This window comes from Petaurus breviceps, unplaced genomic scaffold, assembly GCF_028583685.1.
Source record: "Petaurus breviceps papuanus isolate PSGF00001 unplaced genomic scaffold, PetGlider_PUasm1.0 90692, whole genome shotgun sequence".
Lineage (NCBI taxonomy): Eukaryota > Metazoa > Chordata > Mammalia > Diprotodontia > Petauridae > Petaurus > Petaurus breviceps.
Window position 1 is genome coordinate 1,658,030 of NW_027187313.1, and position 17,314 is coordinate 1,675,343.

At 39.7% G+C, this 17,314-nt stretch overlaps 1 protein-coding gene across 1 annotated transcript; it reads right to left on the bottom strand.

Moving 5' to 3' along the window:
- Positions 1-475: 475 nt before the first annotated feature.
- LOC138144142 (large ribosomal subunit protein eL6-like) lies at positions 476-1,413 on the bottom strand. The gene has a single exon (XM_069065432.1). It carries the CDS (start codon positions 1,377-1,379, stop codon positions 540-542), a length of 840 nt encoding a protein of 279 aa, XP_068921533.1. The 5' UTR covers positions 1,380-1,413; the 3' UTR covers positions 476-539.
- Positions 1,414-17,314: the final 15,901 nt, after the last annotated feature.

Consider the following 17,314-nt stretch of genomic DNA (forward strand, 5'->3'; position numbering starts at 1 on the left):
AGTCTGAAGATAATTTTCACAGGCATTTTATTTATTTATTTATTTTGGAGGGGGGAAGGCAAGGCAATTGGGGTTAAGTGACTTGCCCAAGGTCACACAGCTAGTAAGTGTGTCAAGTGTCTCAGGTAGGATTTGAGCTCAGTTCCCCCAACTCCAGGGCCAGTGCTCTATTCACTGCACCACCTAGTTGCCCTCCTAAGCATTTATTAAGTGCCTATTATATTCCAGGCATTGGGTTGAGGGCTAGGAATACAAAGAAAGCCATACAAAGAAACCTTCCATGGCTCCCCTTTCCTCCTCCCTTTTCAGTTAAGAAACTTGCCTCATATTTTGCTGAAAAAATTGAGGTCATTCTCTATGAGCTCTCTCTTCACCCCTTTTCCTCATCTGACATCACCCATGTGCCCTCTGACACTGTCTCATCCTTTATCCCAATCTCACATGACTGCCACATCTGCCTGCACAAGCTATCTCATTTGATTCTTTTTTTTTTTAGCTATTGCAAATACTTTAATAAGTGTTCTCTGCAAGCAAGGCATTTAAAACACCAGTTTGTGAGGATAAACTCCATTGGAGAGAGAGAAGACAGGACGCAGGTAGCCACGGAGCTGAGGAATTTTCTTGATTTGGGGTAGGATCTGAGAGTCTACTGTTTTCTGATCAGCCTTGCGCTGCTCTGTAATCTCGTATTTCTCTTTTTCTGTGTCAAAAATCTCTCCTTCTTGGTGTCTAGGTTTATGGAGCCTCTTCTTCTTGAAGTAAGCATCAGTAAGATGATTTGGAATTTTCATACCTGAAAGGTTAACCCGGGTAGAAGTGGCAATAACAAATTTCTGATGGGTCCTTCTCAGAGGAACACGGTTGATGGTCAGAGGTCCAGTCACCAGTAGCAAGCCACTAGCCAGTTGCTTCAGGAAAACCACTCGCTTGCCCCTGTGGCGGCCAGTGAGCATGATCAGAACGGTACCTGGCTTGATGCTAGCTCTGAGTCTCCTCACATGCTGGCTAAAGGGCTTTTTGCCATGACTTAGCAGCTTTCTAGGCACATCCTCAGTAGGGTAATACCTAGGCATTTTTCGAATCTTTACCACTCGAGTTCCTCCATTCTTATCGCCACCAACAGGCTTTGAGATAGAAGCAGGCACTTTTTCTTTCTTCTTCCTTTCAATCCGAGTTTTTGGGGCAGCGTATTTCTGCTTGTACATGGCTCTCTGGGAATACATTGCAGACCTGGAGTATCTACCAATCCCTCGGGCCAGGACTGGGTTCTGACTGCAGTGCTTTCGAGGCTTTTTGACCTTTTCAGCTACATCTTCCTTTTTGTTCTCTTTTTTTTCCTTTTTGACCTTCTTTTCCTTGGGTGGCTTTTTGTCCTCCATCTTGAGAGACGGGAAAGAGCTATCTCATTTGATTCTGTCTCCTCTAACATATCTGTCATCCCCTCTCTATCACTTATTTTCAATCTCTCTTTGTCTACAAATGCCTTTCCTGCTGCCTACCAACATTTCTCTGTCTCCTCCATCCTCAAAAAAACCCTCACTTAATCCTTCCATCCCCGCTATTATCCTATATCTCCTCTGCCTTTTGTGGCTAAACTCAAAAAGGCTGTCTAGATAGGTGCCTCCACTTTTTCTCCTCTCACTCTCTTCTTAAGCCCTTATAGTCCAGCTTCAGACCTCATTGTTCCACTAAAACTTCTTTCTCCAAAGTTACTGATCTCCTAATTGCCAAATCTAATGGCCTTTTCTCAACTCTACTTGTCTTCAACATCTTTGCAGCCTTTGACACTGCTGATTACTCTCTCCTCCTTGTAACTCTCTAGGCTTTTGGGTCGCTACTCTCTCCTGGATCTCCTACTGCCTAGCTGACCACTGCTTCTCAATTTCTTTTACTAAATCCTCATCCAGGTCACACACTCTAACCATAGGTGTTGTGCAGGATTTTGTCCTGGATCTTTTTCTCTTTTGACTTTATACTGCTTCACTTGGTGATCTCATCATCTCCCACAAATTTAACAACCATCTCCATGCTGACAATTCTCATATCTATCTACACTGTTCTATCCTTTCTGCTCCCCTCCAGTCTCTCATTTCAGCTACCTCAAACTGAATGTCTAGTAGATATCTTCCATTCATTTCTCCTTTGCTTTCCTCTTAAACTCTCCTCCCCATCCCCCACTTTCCCTGTTACTGCAGAGAGCAACACCATCCTCCCAGTTCCCCAGGCTTGCATAAGGTGTCATCCTCAACTCCTTACTATCTCTCCCCTCCTTCCACTGCCAATCTGTTGATTTTTGCCTTTGTGACATCTCCTTTTCTATTTACATTTTTTATGCTTCTCTTGAGTTTTGAATCTGAAAACCAAATTTTTTGTTCAGCCCTCTTCTTTTCATTAAAAATGCTTGAAAGTCCTCTATTTCATTAAATATCCATTTTTCCCCCTGAAGGATTGTGTTCAGTTTCACTGAGTAGGTTCTTGTTTGTAATCCTAGCTTCTCTGACTTCCAGAATATCATACATATTCCAAGGTCTCATTCCTTAATTTAAAAGCTGCTAACTCCTGTGTAATACTGACTGTAGCTCCATGATATTTCAATTGTTTCTTTCTGGTTACTCACAGTATTTTCTCTTTGACCTGGGAGCTCTGGAATTAGGTTATACTATATTCCGGGGAGTTTTCATTTTGGAATCTCTTTCAGGAGGTGATCAGTACACTTTTTCAATTTCAATTTTATCTTCTGGTTCTAGAATGTCAGAGCAGTTTTCGTTGACCATTTTTTGAAAGATGATGTCCAGACTCTTTTTCTGATCATGGTTTTCAGATAGTCCAATAATTCTTAAATTATTTTCCTGGATTTATGCTCAAGGTCAGGTGTTTTCCAATGAGATATTTCATATTTTCTTCTATTTTTTTCATTATTTTGATTTTTAAATTGTTTATTGATATCTCATGGAGTCATTAGCTTTCACTTTCCCAATTCTATTTTTTTTTTTTTGCTTTTTTGGAGAGGGGAGGGCAGGGCAACTGGGGTTAGGTGACTTGCCCAAGGTCACAGGGCTAGTAAATGTTAAGTGTCTGCAGCCAGATTTGAACTCAGGTCCTCCTGACTCCAGGGCCGGTGCTCTATTCACTGCATCACCTAGTGGCCCCACCAATTCTAATTTTTAAGGAATTGTTTTATTTAGTGAGCCTTTGTACCTCTTTTTCCATTTGGCTAATTCTACTTTTTAAGGGGTCATTTTCTTCTGAATTTTTGTACATCCTTTCCATCAAATTTTACTCTGAAACTTTTTATTTTGTTTGTTTTCTATTAAAGGCTAGTCTTAATCCCAAATCACTCTTGTCCCAGACTAAGCCCTACTTGGTCATTGTTTGGGCCTTGATTGGTTCAGACTTAATTCAAAGAACAATTGTTTCTGTTGTGGCCAGAAACCCTGAGGGTCTTCCCCTTCCAGATCTTTTTTTTTTAAGAGTTCATTCTTTGCCTCATATTTTATTAAGCCTTAATCACTGAATGGGCACTGCCTTAGTCAAACTGAGACCTGTTAAAGACCTTACCTTGAAAAGGTCAAAGTCCTACACTGCATCTCCAATCATCCTAATCCATATTTGGCCACTGGACCCAAATGGCTCTGGAGGAGAAAGTGAGACTGGTGACTTTGCACAGCATTCCCTCCCTTAAATCCAATTCTCTTGCATGTCATGGAGTCTCCTCCCTGATGTCATGGTCCTCTTTGAGAATGAAGGACAAAAAGCAGCAGCAGCAGCAGCAGCAGCATCTCTGGTATGAAGGTTGCCAAGCCCTTTTCAGGACTGTTCATCCACCTTTAGAGACTACCTTTCCCCCAACTCCCATCAGTGGCTCCAAGTAGCTGTAGCATGAACAACAGCCATGCCCTGGCAAAACCATCTCAGCAGATGGGCTAAGCCAGGTTGAGGGTAACCTACAGTCTTCAAATCCATCAATGAGGTAGGGGATGTCTACTCCAAGCATGTAAAGACTTCCCCTGGCAGATGAGAACACTTTGTTTCAAAGGTTATGAAGGTGGCCGAAGGACGTGCTGTGAACCACTTAGAGCTTGGTCAGACATGGAAGATGCCAAGGTCCTCTGCTGCATCCTGGGCCATCACCAGTCATCATGACTTTTGTCTTGCCACTGGACTTCAATGACTCTGGAAGAGAAAGTGAGGTTGATGACTTTGTGCAGCTCTGCCTCACTTAAATCCAATTCACACATGAGTCATGATGTTACCCATCGTATGATGTCATCGGTCCTCTTCGAAAATGAAGGACAAAAAAAGCAACAACAAATCTTAAGCCCTCCTATTGCAAAGGAGAGGTGAGTTAATGTGTTTGGCCCAGCTTTTAGCCCAATGCTTGGCAAATAGTCAGCACTTAATACATGTTTATTGATTGATATGATTGATTGACAGTGAAGAACAGTAAGCAACCCATTTTTTTCTTGTCTTTGACTCTTTCTGGACTCACAGGTACTACAGAGAAGACTATGCCTTAGAAAGTTGCTGGCTTCACAAAAACTTATAGGAATAGGGGGAAAAATATCAGATTTAAAAACCAAGTCAGGCATGCTTTCCAGTAGAACTCTTGAAACTTTACCCAGGAGATTTCCAAGCAGGCCATCCAGGAATAAACATGGTATGAAGAGTGTCTTCATTCACAGGGGCCTGAAGCTGCCAGTTCCCAGAGCCCTGGGCCAGAGCCCTTCTCCATTTCTACCTGGCTGGCCACCATGTATTCGTAGCATTTAGTCTTACAGAGGAAATTTATGCAGTGCAGAAAGAGGAGTTTGTATTCCCCAGACTACAGTTTTTGATTTTACTCCAACATGATCCCATATGGACAACACTTAGTCAGACCTGACATTGCTGTCCCAGGCAATGCCCGCCTTGCCATTGCCTGAAGCTGACTTGTCAGCATCTGTACTCCTAGGGAGAGGGGGGCGGGGTAGAGAGAGAAATGCCTAAGGTGAGAGAATGCATGTCAAAAGGGGTGGATGTGACAATGGGACCTTCTAAGAAGCAAGTCTATTTTTCTCTTCATGTACTTGAATGCTCTATTCAAGGTGTAAGTGGGGTTACACTTCCCTTAACCATGTGGGTCTTTTTTCTTCTGCATTTGCTTTTGAGGAGAACCTGGAATTGCCTATTGGCTGTGTTCAGAATCTGCAAGCCAAACCAAGCGAAGATACTTGGTCTATAGTTTCTATTTACTCACCTGTGCCTGTGCTGTATTTCTGTAATCCTTCACACATACCCCACACCAGTAGAATGTAAGCTCTTTGAAGGCAAAGACTATTTGTTTTTGTATCTCCATTTCCTAGTACAGTGCCTTGAATACACTAGGTGTTTAATAAATGCTTGTTGGATGGAATGGAATGGAATCTTACCATTGGATGGATACCAATGGAAACCGTTACCATGGAAACCTACCCTACTTTCCTATTTTGTATTTCTATTGAGGATATCATCATCTCAGTCACTCTATTTCATAACCTAGGATTTATCATTGACTAAAGAGTCAAGGGGGAGAGTAGATGAATAAGACATAAGATAATAACAATAATGATAATTATTAATGGTAATAAGAGCCCTCTCTTTCCCTCACTGCTGCTTCCATATCCAATCAGTTGCTGTCTTGTCGATTCTGCCTCCACACTGTCTATCACATTTTTACCCTTTCCTCCATTCACCCTATCGTCACCCTAACGATAAAAAATTTTTAATTGGGTCCTGAGTTAATATTATAGAAAGTGTGGGTAATGGGTAAACCAAGGTGATATTTGGCTATAAAGAATTTAACTTGCTTAGAAGCCTCATTTCCAGTCTTTCAATCAAGGACCTGGGGGCTCAGAGTTTTTGTGAATTTTTAAAATAATCTATATTTTTAAGCCTGCAAACTTTGCAGGGAAAAAAAAGCCATGTGGAATGGGGGACTTTGACCTTGCCTAAACATCTTGTAAGGTAATTTTTTCTCTTCATGAAATAGGTTATTTGGAACAAGGGACCTTTTCTCCATATCTTGCACCTCCAACTTGAGAGAGGACATGAAGGAGTAGAAATAGAAATTTCAAGGAAAAGTTACACCCTGAGCCAGACCAGTAGGTATAGGTAAGTGTGGTCAGAGAGAATCAATTTTACTTCCCTGAATGGAAGGAGGAGAATAGTACTAAACCATTCTCTACAGTGATTCCTGGTAGCCTCTCTTTAAAAAAAATATTAAGTACAAGAAAAAGAATTAGTGTTGCCTATCTAACCTCATTTTCTTTTATGATAGAGTTACTGGACTGGTAAATCAGGAGAATGATGTATGGCAATTTCCATAAGACATTTGAAAAAAATCTCTCACGTGATTCTTAAAGAGAAAATGGATAAATTTGGGTTGAAGAATAGTATAGTTAAATAGATCTTTTTTTGTTTTATTAACTGTAAGTAAGGAGTATTAATGATTGGATTAGTCTCTGTATATAAGAAGGTCTCTAGGATTCTGTCCTAATTAATAATTGTATCAAGTATTGGGATGAAATGATAGAAGATGTGCTTCTACTCAGTCCAAGGATAGACACCAAGTTAAGTGGGATAAAGAAGACAAAATAGTTGTGCACAAGAGAGAATGATGTGGGCTAGATAAATAGATAGGACAACTTCATTAGGATGAAAATAATAAAAGATCTTGACAGGCTGGCATGAGAGGTCCAAACCTATCATGAAATATGAAATTTGAAATTTGATGGAAAGAAATATTAAGTCCTGCAATTAGATTTTAAAAAGCAAATAATAAATAGATTCTAAATAAATAGAAGTCAAAATAAACTTAACTTGACAGAATTTGATGCAGGGCTTAATACAAGCCAATAATGTGACTTGCTAAAGAATTAACATAATCTTAGGTTACATTCGTAAAAGTTCAGTATCAAGAATGGTCATTGTTCCCTCATATTTGGTGTTGGTCAGAACACATATGGAGTTTAATGTTCAGTTCTGGGCTCCCTGCTTTAAAAGAATAAAAAAGCAGTGCCCAGAGGAGGACAACCAGGACTGTGAAAAGTCACAAAGCCTCGTTATATGGGGAATGGAGAACCAAAGAACTTGAAAAGTTTAATCTAAGGGAGAGAAGATTTAGGAAGAATATGAAGAGTTTCCTTCACATGTTTAAAGGTCAGAGGTGCTGTGGCCAGCTCCTCCCTATTGCCTCTCAGAGCCAATGATTAAATTTTCAGTGTAAGCATTTATACCTTGGAAATTGGGACTTGATTTATTGTTTTGTTGCTTGTCTAGCCCTAAGAAAGTGATGGAGAAAATGTTAATGATGCAGATTAATCTTAAGAGTATCTTGTGGTTGTTGGAAAGCTGGTTGTTAATCATTTACCAGCACACCCCTGAACAAAGGCTGTACAAGAGGGAATAAATTTAGTTAACATCATATGTCAAATGAGGGATGTCAATGAACTAGAGAGAAGCATATTAGGAGTTAGGTTTTAGTTTTAGTTAGCTGAACTTAATTGGCCATCTAAATAGGATTCTGGTCTGCTGTGCCATTTTTGTTTTTAACTCTGTGCCTGTGATCTTATCAGTGTAGGGGACGTTTGCGTGAGAACTGTTTTCACTGATGAAGTTGGTTCACACCCTCTATTATATGGTCTCTGGGGACATTGAGAGATTAAGTGACTTTGTTTGTGGTCTCAGTTTTCTTAAGCAGGACTTGATTTCAGATCTTCTGGTCTCCAAGTCTGGTCCTACTCTCTATTATGCCTCTGCTGCTTTGTCAATATCCACAAATATGGAGCCCAGTCTACCTCCCATTTCTAGAATGTACTTCCTTCTCATCATTGCCTCTTAGAATACCTAGATTCCTTCAAAATTCATTTCAAATACCACCTATTACTTAAAGCTTTTCCTGATTCTCCCAATCTACTAGTGGATCCTCAAAATTATCTTAAGATTAAAACTTTTTTTTTCACATGGCAAATGTGGAAATTTATTTTGCTTGAATATTCATATTTGCAACAAGGCATTTTCTTTTCTTTCTTTTTTTTTTTTAAGAAATTGGGGTTAAGTAACTTGCTCAAGGTTACATGGCCAGTTATTTTGTGTGGGTGCCAAGTATCTGAGGCCGGAACCAATCCTGGGTCTCCCGATGCCTGGGTCTACGCTCTTACTTACTGCGCCACCTGGCCGTCCCAAGGCATTTTATTTTCCTTGCTTTCTCAGTTGGGGGGACAGAATCCTAGAGACCTTCTTCCAGACAGATACTAATCCAATAATCAATACTCCTTAGTTATAGTTAATCAACCAAAAAAGATTTACTTAACTGTACTATTGTTCAACTCAGATTTATCCATTTTCTCTATAAGGATCACATGAGAGACTTTTTCAAATGTCTTATGGAAATTGTCATACATCATTCTCCTGATTTACCAGTCCAGTAACTCTGTCATAAAAGAAAACTAGGCTATGAAAATGGCAAACCACTCTAGTATCTTTGCCAAGAAAATCCCAAATGGAGCCACAAAGAGTTGGACACAACTGAAATTACTGAACAACAAGAGATAAAAGTTGGCATTGTGTTTATTTACATATGTGTATGCTCTCTCCCTCAATAGGATGTAATCTCCTTGAGAGTAAGGACTAGTTTATTTTTATGGTTGTATCTCCAGCACCAAGTTTAGTGTCTGCCATATAATAAGCACCTAATAAATTTATTTTGGATGTTTTTCATTTATTAAGCATTCATTTTTTTCTCTCCCTCAAAATGAAAAGAAAGGAAGGAAAGAAGGGAGGGAGGGAGGAAAGAAGGAAGGAAGGAAGGAAAGAAGAAAAGAAAGAAGGAAGGAAGGAAAGAAAGCAAAATCCTTGTATCATATAAGCTTAGTCTGCAAAATAAATTCTCACATTCAAAAATGCACTTCTTATTCATCATCTGTGTCATGAGGTAGGCAGTGTTCTTCATCAGTGGTTGATTCGAGTTGCTTAATTGCTTATTTTTTGTTATTTTTACAATATTGATGTTATAAGTGTTTGTTGCTTGATTATTGGTGAGCTACAACTTATCATTCAATATTATTGCCCTAGGTGAAAACTTCATGCCTGTACCACTTTCTCCCAAACCCACATCCTTCTACAGTTAACTACCTTAAATTAAGCTCATGTGTCTCTTATGCCTCTCTTAATCCCCCATCTATATATTCATAGAGGCAAGCAAAAATGAAATCTGGGAAAGAAGAAGATAGTTAAATCATGGTGAAGTTGAAACAGTTGCCCCAATACAGTTAAGTTAACAACTCAAGTCCCATTTTCCTCTAATGAGGTATTCTTTCCTGTGATCACTGATGTCTAGGATCCTGCAACCTGGAAGAAGACTAGCCTGTCACTGATCTTGGCATCATCAGCCAGCTCTTTGGTGTGCTGTTAAATAATTAATTCATCCATCCATTCAGCAAACACTTATTCCTGCATGCAAGGCATTGTGCTTAGTTTTGAAGGAGACAAGGACAAAAATGACAGCTGCTTCCCACAAGAAGAATGTTTTATCTGAATTTGAGACCCCAAGAAGTTAAAGGAACAACTCACTCTGTAAGACTTTTTCTAGGAACACATTCAACATAGGAGAACACAAACATAGACGCATAGAAAAACACAAAACCAAAAACCAACCCACCCAGGTTGCCAGACTCCCCATTGCTTCACTTTTGTTCCACACAGAGTCCCTATCTCTCTCTTTTTGCTTTTATTGACTGCCTAGAAGTAGCCTCAGAATGGGAGAAAAGCTGGTGCTCTCACTTAGAGCTACGGATAATAACAGTTGCATATTTGCTGTACAGTAGCCTTCCTAATTATAATCAGGGAGTGTGAGGTTGTAGAAAGAATGTTGGAATGTGAGTCTGGATACCTAAATTCCAATCGTGTCTTTCCAGTAATAAATAATTATTATGACAGCAACAGCTAGACGGATAGTACTTTAAGGATGGAAAATATTTGAGATATGTTACCTCATTAGACCATTGCAACCACCCTGTGAGGCAAATACTATTATTATCCCCATTGGACAGATGAGAAAACTGAGACTGAGAAAGGGTAAATGACTTGCCCACAGTTATAGTATAAGTATCTGAGATAGGTTTGAACTCAGGTCTTTCTCTGTCCATGTCTATGTGCTGTTCCATCTAACTCTCCACCTCATGGTAACTAGTAGTGAGATACCAAGTGTGCCACTTTCATCTCTTAGGACCTAAGTTTCTTTATCTGTAATAAAATATTGGACACATCTCCTCTCCCCATATTTTTTTTAAAGAATAAGTAACTAGATGGGTAGGCCAAAGAACATTGTAGGCAGACTTTACATAAATGTCAGAAAAGAATTTGACCAAGCTCATTCTACTGGTCTCGGGGATAAGTTAAAGAGATTAGGAATGGGTTGATTGACCAAACCCAAAGAGTAGATGTTATGGGCCTATGTTGATGTAGTTAGAGAGGAACTTCTGGGGGAATACCCCAGGGATCTGTCTTTGGGCCTATGATTTTCAACATTTTGTTAATGATAGGCAATCAATGACACACTTGTCAAATCCACAGATATAGGCATTCCTTATTTTATTGCTCTTTTCTTTATTGAGCTTTGTAGATATTGCATATTTTTGCAAAATGAAAGTTTGTGGCAACCCTGCATCAAGCAAATCTATTGGTTCCATTTTTCTAACAGCATGTGCCCCCATCGTGAGTCTCTGTCATATACTCTCACAATATTTCAAATTTTTTCATTGTTATTATAGCTGTTACAGTTATCTGTGATCAGTGATATTACTTTTCTGATTGTTTTGGGGCACCCTGAGTGGTGTCCATATCATATTAATTGAGCTTAATTGATAAATGTTTTATAGGTATTCTGACAGGCCCACTGACTGGTGGTTGTCCATGTCAGGCCTCTATATTCCCTGAGACACAATAATATTAAAATTAGGCCAATTAATGATCCTGAATAGCCTTTAAGTAAAAGAAAGAGTCTCTTGTCTTTTACTTCAAATCAAAAGCTTTTAAGCTTTTTTAATTTTAAAATTATATTTTAAAATATAATTTTATTTTATTTTTTGCTTTTATTTTGGAGGGGGGATGGCAGGGCAATTGGGGTTAAGTGACTTGCCCAAGGCCACACGGCTAGTAAATGTTAAGTGTCTGAGGCCGGATTTGAACTCAGGTCCTCCTGACTCCAGGGCTGGTGCTCTATTCACTGTGCCACCTAGCCACCTCAAGAGCTAAAAAATATTGAGCTTAGTGAGGAAAGCATGTTGAAAGCTGAGACAGGCCCAAACCTAGTAGACTACCACCCTGATCAATCGGCAGCCATCAACATCAGAGCAAAACCCTCCACCAGCAAAAAGATTATGACTTGCTGAAAGCTCAGATAATGGTTAGTATTTTTAAACAATAAAGTATTTTTAAAATTAAGTTATGTACTTTTTTAAAGATATAATACTATTGCAGACTTAATAAACTACAGGATAGTGTAAATATAACTTTTATATGCACTGGGAAACCAAAAAATTCGTGTGACTTGCTTTATTGCAATATTCACTTTATTGCAGTGGTCTGGAACCAAACCCACCAAATCTCTGAGGTATGCCTATAATATGAAGTTGGGAGGAATAACATAGCAAATTGGACAACAGCATTTCAGTCTAAATGGGACAAGTTGAGTAAGATGAAATGTGATAGAAATAAACAAGGGCAAAAAGGATTTCTGAAGGACCTACTAAGGCCAGACAATGTTAAGTAAGTACTTTACAAATATTATCTCACTTGATCCTCACAACAACCCTGAGGGTGTGGTGGCAAATGCTATTATTATCCCCATTTTACAGTTAAAGAAATTGAGGCAGACAGATGTTAAATGATTTACTCAAATTCCCATAGCTATTAAGGGTTTAAGGTTATATATGGACTCAGGTCTTCCTGATTTCAGATTCAGCATTTTATCCATTGCATCAGCTAGCTGCAAAGTTCTACATTTCAATTTAAAAAAAAAATTAAACTTCATGAGGGGGAAGTATCGCTAGAGAATAGATCATGTGAAAAAAGATCCAGAGATTATAATGGGCTACAAACTCGATGCAACATGGCAGTCCCCCAACACCAATGCTAGGCTACATTGAAAGAAGTATAGTATCCAGAATAGTGCAGTTAGATGGTTCAGTGGATAGAGCCTTAGGCTTGGAGTCAGGAAGATCTGAGTTCAGATCTGTCCTTGGATACTTACTAGTTGCGTGACCCTGGGCAAGTCACTTAACCTCCATTTGCCTTCATCCACTGGAGAAGGAAATGGCAAACCACTCCAGTAACTTTGCTAAGAAAACCCTATAGATGCTTTGGTCCACGGGGTCATGAAGAATCAGGCAAAACTGAATGACTGAACAACAACCAAGTATTCAGAATGAGGAAGATGATAATCCAATTATACTCTTTCCTGATCAAATGACATTTGGAGTACTCTGTTTATTTCTGGGTACCACATTTTATTTTATTTTAATTTTTTGCTTTTTTTTTGGAGGGGTGAAGGTAGGGCAATTGGGGTTAAGTGACTTGCCCAAGGTCACATGGCTAATTTTGTGTTAAGTGTCTGAGGCCACATTTGAACTCAGGTCCTCCTGTGCTCTATCCACTGTGCCACCTAGCTGCCCAGCGCTCCTATTTCTAATGGAAGGGACAGCAGCAAACAACTATGTTCATATAAGATACATACAGAGTAAATGAGAGACAGTCCCAAAAGGACATTTAGCTTGGAAAAGATAGGAATTAGGGTAGACACCATAGCAGTAGTTGAAGGGCTGCCACAAGGAAAAGGGATTAGGCTTGTCCTGCTGGAGCTCAGATAGGAGAGTCAGAACCAGGGTGCTGGTAGGATTGTTGTTGCTTGTCATTTGTTTTTGATGAGGACCTACGATCCCAAAGGCTGATGTCTTGACTCTGGGAGTGAATTGGATTTGTGAGACAGAGCTGAGCAAAGACATCAGCCTTGCTCTCTCTTCCAGAGTTATGGAAGTCTGGTGGCAAGATAAACGTCAGGACAACTGGCGATGGCCTGAGATGCAGTGGATGACCTTGGCATCTTCTGTGTTTGACCAAGCTCTAAGCACTCTACAGCACCTGCCTCAGTCGCCTTGGCCACTGGAATAGATTGTTCTCACCTGCCCATTCTGTTGGGGGAAGTCTTCATATGCTTAAGGTTGCAGAGAGACACATTTCAGATTCATTTAAGAAAAGATTTCATCATAATTAGAGCTTTCTCAAAGTAGGGGCGGCTGCCTTGGAAAATGGTGGATTCCCCTCACTAAAAATCTTCAGACCCAGATGAGGTGGTGACTCATTCCTGGTAACATTTTAGAGGGATCCTTGCTCAAGAACGATGGCCTCTGAGGTTCCTTCCAGATCTGAGCTTCTGTAACCAGATTTCATGTCCCTTCTCGTGCCATAGTTCACAGAAATATTGTGAATCTAGTACTTTAAGAAGTGACAAGTATTATATGCACGTTAGCTGTGATTGTTTTCCAGACTTCTGAGGCCTTTAGGCCTGGGAGAATGGTATCCCTTTGGCATCTTAAAAAATAATGTTCCTTTTGAAGTCGAGATCATTGGATCATGATGTAGAGCCAGATGGAAGTTTAAAGGCCACTGAAGCCCATGCAATGGTTTTAGAAATGATGAAATTGATGATGAAAAATTCTCTCCACCTCCAGAGAAAGAACTGATGAACTCAGAGTGTAAATCGAAGTGTAGTTTTCTCACTTCATTTGTCTTGCTTTTTTTTTGTGATATGACTAATATGGAAATATGTTTTGCATGATTTCACATAATTGATATCATATTGCTTGCTTTCTCAGTGGGTGGGGGAGGGATGGGAAGGAGGGAAAGAATTTAGAATTCAAAATTTAAAAAAATGTTAAAAATAAATAGCAAATATATATATATCTATAAATAGCAAATATATATACATATATATTAGATTTTTCTTTTTACTTTTTGGAGGGGGGAAGGCAGGGCAATTGGGGTTAAGTGACTTGCCCAAGGTCACATGGCTAGTTTTGTGTTAAGTGTCTGAGGCTGGCTCTGAACCCAGGTCCTCCTGACTCCAGGGCCAGTGCTCCATTTGCTACACTCACCCCACAAATATTTTTTTTAAAAGAAAGAAATGATGAAACCAAGACACAGAGAGGTGACTTACCCAGGGTCACCTGAGGCAGGATTTGAATTCAGGTCTTCCTGACTCCATAGTGCCCTATCCATTATGGTACACTGCCTCTGTAAAGGGAATTAAATAATTTCTAAGGAAGAGCTCATTTTACCAACTAATCAAAAATTCAGAGACATGCTTACTATGTACCAAACACTATCCTAGGCATTGGTGCTACACAGATAAAAAATGAAAAATGAACCCTACCTTCTAAGAACTTATATTCTATAGGGAGAGACTTTATGTGCATGTATACTGTTGAGTAATTTCAGTTGTTTTCCACTCTTCATGACCCTGTTTTGGTGTTTTCTTGGCAAAGATACTGGAGTGATTTGTAATTTCCTTCTCTAGTTCATTTTACAGCTGAGGAAACTGAGGCAAATGACTTGCCCAGGGTCACACAGCTAGTAAATGCCTGAAGCTGGATTTGAACTCATGAAGATGACTCTTCCTGATTCTAAGCCCAGTGCTCTATCCACTGCACCACCTAACTGCCCATGTGTATATATAAGTATATTCAATAGAGGGAAAATAAATAGAAGGTACTTTGTGGGAGGGAGGAAGCATTTACAGGGATCCGGACGACTCTGACACTCTTTTTCTATCCTATGTTGCTCTAGAAGGCAGCATTACGTGGATGGATGAGTTACATTTTAACTCAATATTAGGAAAAACTTTGTAATAGTTAGAACCATCCCACAGTGGAATGGGTCTCACACAGTGAGCTCCCTATCTCTGGAAGTATTCATTTCAAGGCTGGAGGCCATTTATCAAGAAAGCTGTCAAAATGGTTTCCTACATTGGGAGGGAGAGAGGGCTAGATGACCTTGAAGAGCCTTCCAGTTCTAAGATTCTGTTATTTTGTGAATCCTGTAGTGAAGGGAGGAAAAACAAGGTTAGAATCAGTCACTGGTCTGGTGTGTTTAAGACAGGGGAGGGACAGGGAGCCCAGGCTGTGCTGTCTGGTTTCAGAGTCTGGGGGAGTGTGGTGTGAGAGCATACCATGGGCATACTCTTTGGAACTGCTCACCAACGAGGCCAAGCCTTTGGGAATAGATATGATTCTTACAATGATTCTTGAGGGAATTTCTCATGAGCATCATGGGTTTTGTTTTTTCCCCCTTATTTAGGGCTCTTAATGGCTGAGTTGTGGCCTCAATAACCCACTTCAGACTTTGGTAAATGTGCTCTTTCCTCCGACCCTCCCCCACTCGACTCATATACACACACCAGAAAAGAGTTAGTTAAAAATGGCTCATTTGGGATTTCAAACTTCTAGACAGAGTCTCTTTGATTATGCAAAATGTTACATGAGTAGCTTTCAGCAGACATTCACATGGGGGCCCTTCCTGCTACAAGGTCCCTGGAAAATATAAAGCTCTGTATCAGGCTCCAGCTAGAAACAGCAAGGATTTTGGAGAGGAAGCAAGAAGCGGGACCAGAAAGCATATGTTTTAGGAACAGTTTAGCTAAGAGATCAATGTGGAGTGCTGGAAAGAGGGCCAATGTTATAGTCAGAAGACCTGGCTTTGAGTCCCAGTTCTGCCACTGATTTCGAAGTTATTCACCTCTCTGAGCCTCAGTTTCCTCATCTGTGAAATGAGTATAATAATATTTGTATTATCTACTTCTTAGGACTGTGAAAAAGAACTTTAAACCACAAAAGGCTATAAACTATGAGTAATTATTAGTAATTAGGGGCAGCAAGGTGGTACAGCAGATTGAGTACTGGGCCTGGACTCATCTTCAAATCTCCCCTCAGATATTTACTAGCTGTGTGACCCTGGGCAAGGCACTTAACCCTGCTTACCTCAGTTTTCTCATCTGTAAAAGGAGTTGGAGAAGGAGATGGCAAGATACCCCAGTATCTTTGTCTGGAAAACCCCAAATGGGGTCATAAAGAGTCAGACACAGCTGAAATGACTGAACTACAGAAACACAATTTATTAGTAATAGCAATAACAGTGACAAAATGATTCCTTTTAATTCTTATTGATGAGAAAGAATAGAAATAGTTCCTCTTCAGGGACATGAAGTTTGTGGCCCAGGGAAAAGCTATTTCTTGGGTACTGTTGAGTTTTGGGGTTTTTTGTGGTTGTAACTGTTGGTAAAGAATTTTTGAGCTCTTAGGAGGGTGAAGGGGATAGGCTTAGTACAATGCCTGGCATATATAGGTATTTAATAAATGCTTATTGACTGACTAATAGGGACATCCATAAATAAGCAAACATACCTTCTGTAGACTGAATAGTTTTTTGTTGATACCTTTTATTTTTGTATCATTGTCATGGCCAGATAGACCTTACCCCTTACTCCGTCCCACATGCAAATTCAGTGAGCCTTCTTTGTAACAAGGGAAAACAGTTAAGAAAAACCAACCAACTGTAATGCCATGCCAAGCAAAGGCAACTTATCAAGGTTCAAAATACCAGCATAGGTGCTCTCCATTTTATTCAGTGAAAAATTAAGAACAGAGAAGATCAAAATACGACATCATTCAAAATACAGCATTTACTAAGTGTGATTAAATAATCTCCAAGTACTACCCCCAAGTGTGATTTAATCAAGTACTACTCCACCCCTGGACATTACATTCATTTAATCAATCACAAAGTCCCTCTTCTAAATACTTACTACTCCACCCCTAGACTGTACATTCATTTAGTCCATCACAAAGCCCCTGTTCTCAAATGGAGATTAGTTTCCAGTCATAAGTAAAGTACATTCATTTGTTCAATCACAGAGCACAAAAAGGCCAAAAGTTCCCCACCCTTGGATCACAATTGAATCTATCCCAGAGTTACAACAAGTTTAAGCACATCATTTAATACCCAAATTGAGGTCTTTTCTTCATCTTGACATGAGGAAAGTTCTCAGCAATCTTTGTTCCTGGGGAGACAAAGCTTAGCAAGGCCACAAGATACATTGCCAGTCTCTTCATTAATTCATTCTCTGTCTGAAGAACAGTCCTAGGACCCCTGAAAACATTAGCAAAACCCCCTTCCAGGATTTCTGTAAACATACAACAAGAAAATCCTTCTTCAGGGCTTCTGAACCAACATCAAGGTTCCAAGA

Bases quoted from the DNA above. Each gene is read 5' to 3' on its own strand.
- LOC138144142 (XM_069065432.1), bottom strand. From the start codon at position 1,379: ATGGAGGACAAAAAGCCACCCAAGGAAAAGAAGGTCAAAAAGGAAAAA.